Source organism: Octopus bimaculoides, chromosome 23, assembly GCF_001194135.2.
Source record: "Octopus bimaculoides isolate UCB-OBI-ISO-001 chromosome 23, ASM119413v2, whole genome shotgun sequence".
Classification (NCBI taxonomy): Eukaryota; Metazoa; Mollusca; class Cephalopoda; order Octopoda; family Octopodidae; genus Octopus; species Octopus bimaculoides.
This window is the reverse complement of record NC_069003.1, coordinates 30595793-30600118: the sequence shown is the minus strand read 5'-3', so window position 1 is coordinate 30600118 and position 4326 is coordinate 30595793. Positions and strand designations below refer to the sequence as shown.

The following is a 4326-nucleotide window of genomic DNA, read 5'->3' as shown; positions in this document are numbered from 1 at the left end:
ATATATATATATATATATACTCTTTTACTTGTTTCAGCCATTTGACTGTGGCCATGCTGGAGCACCACCTTTAGTTGAGCAAATTGACCACAGGACTTATTCTTTGTAAGCCTAGTACTTATTGTATCGGTCTCTTTTTGTCGAATTGCTAAGTTACGGGGACGTAAACACACCACCATCAGTTGTCAAGTGATGTAGGGGACAAACACAGACACACACACATGTATATATATGAGTGCGTGTCTGACAACCTTTCTTGGTTTATGTCCCCACAACTTGGTGGTTCAGCAAATAAGACCGATAAAATAAGTACAAGGCTTAAAAAGTAAGTACTGGGGTCAATTTCATTTGACTAAAAAAAAATCCTTCAAGGTGGTGCTCCAGCATGGCCCCAGTCCAATGACTGAAACAAAATGATAAATGAAGATACCCAAAAAATACTGGGATGGTCATAGCTAGATTGTCCTTTCAGAGTTTGACCTTCCAATGACCACTATCATCACTGTCCCACTTTATAAGCTACCACTGCAGCCAACAGTCAGCCTTGAACCCCCCCACGTCCTCTCCATCGGTCCTGGATGGACACCATAGCTGGTGCCACTGTCACCACCAACACAATGGACAGACAAAACACTACATAACACTACCATGACCATGAACACCACCTACACCCTACAGGGCTAATGACACCACCACCACCACTTCCAAAAACACTACCATCTTCAGGACCACTAAATACTATCACCCCTACAATGCAAACAAACCCTAGCACTACCACCATCACCTCTAACTTTTCCTCCAACACTACTGCCAGGCCAACATTATTTGGCCACAATGTTACAATGGACAATACCACCACCACCACCACTGAAAACACTAACATTACTACGACCCTTACATTACAATCGGCTCCACCACCACTAAACACTGTCAACGCCTTACAATGCAAACATGCTCTAATACCAACACCACCCTCACCATTAGCCCAGCACCATCTCTAGGACCACTAACACTATCATCCCTAGCTCCACTACCACCCCTACAATACATGCAGTATGTCTCCTGCCCTCTCCCATCCCACAACAACACAATCATTTCTCTCTCTCTGTGCCTCCTCACCAACAGTTATCATATGTATTTATTATTAAACAAGCTGATTACAATAGCAGTGGCAACCCGGAAATTGAAAGATAACTGCAGATAATGGGAGATGATTACAAACTGTTTTAATGCACCGGGCAACAACAACAATGACAACAACAAGAAAAAGATCAAACACTCAGAAAAAACTAAAAAACAAAACAAAAACAAAAGATAAGTCAACAAAAAATAGCACAAAAACTAAGAAAAAAAAGAAGGGGAGAGGAAAATGTCATTAGGCATCACAGCCTCTCCCTCACTTTATTTGTATACATGAACTTCCTTCACTATCTGTTCCCTCAACAATTAATGAGCCAGGATGAACAAAAAGCAAAACAAAACAAACAAAATAAAAAACAAACAAAATAAAAAACAAAAAGAACACAGGAATGCCTTTTTAATTATAAATTATTTCCTCTTTACAAGAAATGTCTAACTTCATAAAAATGGTTGAATTTAGCTTAATTGATTTATCTTGTGTTATGCCATACTGACAGTTCCAAAGAAGGACGAAATAGTGCTGTACATCAGGGGTTTTCAAACTGTGGTCCGCGGACCACAGGGGGTCCGTAAGGACAAGACAGGGAGTCCGTGGACAGCAAATACTTTTTATTGGCAATTTGATTTTATATATGTTTTTTAATCGAAATCTTTTAATTGACAATAAACCTATCTGTTAAATACTGTTAAATAAATAAATGTAAAAATATATGTTATTTTAAGCAAATATTTATGTATAAATTTCATAAGCGTTTATAAGGGGGTCCCTAAGGTAAAGCCTGAAATATAAAGGGGTCTGCAAGTCAAAAAGTTTGAAAACCCCTGCTGTACAGCACTACGGAGACTAGAAACTTTTAAGATCTTTATAATGTGTACAAAAAAAAATAAAATAAAAATAAATAAATGAGTATGCTCATGCACCTTTACTCTTTGATGTAAATTTTAAATTTTCAAATCTGCAATGTGAATACTCCACATTTGCGTTTCCCCGTTTTTTCCAGTTGATTATCTGAGCCGGTTGGAAGAGCTATGATGCAAAACTCAAGAATACAGGCATTTTAGACCTATTATGGCCGCAGTCCAATGATTGAAACCAGGAGATGATAGATAAAAGATATACTCTTTCTTTTTCTTTCCTACGGAATTCCCAACTGAATAATATCAGGAACTTGTTTAAAGACAATAACATAAAGGAAATAATGACCACCCATCACAAGGGTTTAATTGTGTGTGTATGTGTGTGTGTCTTTATATATACATACACAAGTTAATTTATACGTTAGCACAAACAATATATGTGTATAAAGATTGGAAAAATTCCATCGTTAAATACATACTTGTAGCAGGAGTGTGTGTGTGTGTGTGTGAGTGAGCTGACACTTCAAAAGTTACACCTAAGGCTTAAGTGTTCAAACAATTAGCACTCAGACAGAGCTGGTCTAAGTTATCAGTTACTTCAACATTATAGCTCTTGAAGACAAACACATACATACACAACAAACATAATATTCAATCTTTCATTTTATTCAATAAGACATTCAATACGCCATTTCATTTTACTACACTATATATACTATATATTCCATATTCTATATCCTACATTAATATTATAAGAATAATATTAATCATTTGAGCACTACATGTTTTCCATACTAAGCATCTCTGGATCTCATCTGTTGAGTCTGCATGTATGTATGTACAAGGGAGTGCTGAAAACTTCCTGGCTTTAAGGGTATCATGAAAGGCCTGGTTGGAGGCCCAACCTTCTGAGTTCTTTTACAGGGCCTAGAAAAACTGAAGGACTGCTGCAATATGTGTGTGAATCTGAGAGAGGAATACAGTGAATAAAATCTCTCACCCAAAGCCCGGAACTTTTCAGTACTTCTTTGAATATCTATATACACTAAGAGCGAGATACCTGGTGCCTTGTACTCAAGAAGACCCGTACTCCATAGCAGAAGTTTTAAAGCCGTGCCCCCTGGCAAAGAGGATTGGTCTGCCGACCTGTAATGGTGCCAGTGCCATGTAGGTGTGCTTGTGCGGTGCTATGTAAAAGAACTTGGCACGCTCTGTGAAGTGGTTGGCGATAGTAAGGCCATCGAGCCATAGAAACCAGGCTGAATTAGACTGAAGTCTGGTGCAGCTCTCCAGCTCTGGTTACACCATCCAACTCTTGTCAGCATGGACAACGGGCATTAAATAATGATGATGATTATGGAGATATATATATCAGTCTATAATATGAAGTGGTTGGTGTTCGGAAGGGCGTTCACTTGTGCTTGTGCCAAGTAAAAAGCACTAAGTCCACTCTGCTGAGTGGCAGGTGTTAGGAAGAACATCCTAACACCTGCCAAATCCTGCCAAAACAGTCAGGGAAATCTGGTGCAGGCTTCTGCTTAGCTGTCTCTTGTGAAACCATCCCACCCATGGAAAAAGTTTTATTTCAAACACGTCAGATTGTCCCAAATATACTCAAAACGTTACAGAAAGAAATATGTAAAATCCTTCAAAAATTAAAAAAACAAAATATAAAACGCGAACATGCACACATGTGTCTGCATATACACATGTATGCATGGACATACATGCGTGAGCAATAAATGAATGGAAGACCTACCTTTCCATATCTTTGTGCATATGTACTTGTGAGAAGAGAGTGGAAAATGATAATGGTTTCGTCCAAATCCCATACGAAGACCCTCTCTAAATCAGATTCTGGTCCAGGAGAAGGGTTATTTTGTCGACGACCACCTCGAGGTGGTCTGGGTCGCCCTGTCGAAATAAAACATCAATAAATGAAAAGAATTAAGACACAGGAAAGAAGGGAGAAGAAATGGAAAACGGTGGGCAAACGAGAAAATTGGAAGGCAAAGATAAAGAGCTGCCATGATGCATGAAAAAGGTTTTAATGATATATATATATATGAATATACATATATATATATATATGAATATACATATGTATATATATGAATATACATATATATATATATGAATATACATATATATATATATGAATATACATACATATATATATGAATATACATATATATATATATGAATATACATACATATATATATGAATATACATACATATATATATGAATATACATACATATATATATGAATATACATACATATATATATGAATATACATACATATATATATGAATATACATACATATA

General features: G+C 36.9%; 1 protein-coding gene across 1 annotated transcript in view; it reads right to left on the bottom strand.

The window, feature by feature from the left end:
• LOC106883803 (eyes absent homolog 1-like) overlaps window positions 1-4326 on the bottom strand; it is a 76051-nt gene that overhangs the window by 21018 nt on the left and 50707 nt on the right. Inside the window, exon 8 of the mRNA XM_052975954.1 lies at window positions 3758-3912. Within this exon, the coding sequence (XP_052831914.1) occupies window positions 3758-3912 (155 nt within the window). The remainder of the gene's footprint in view (window positions 1-3757; window positions 3913-4326) is intronic.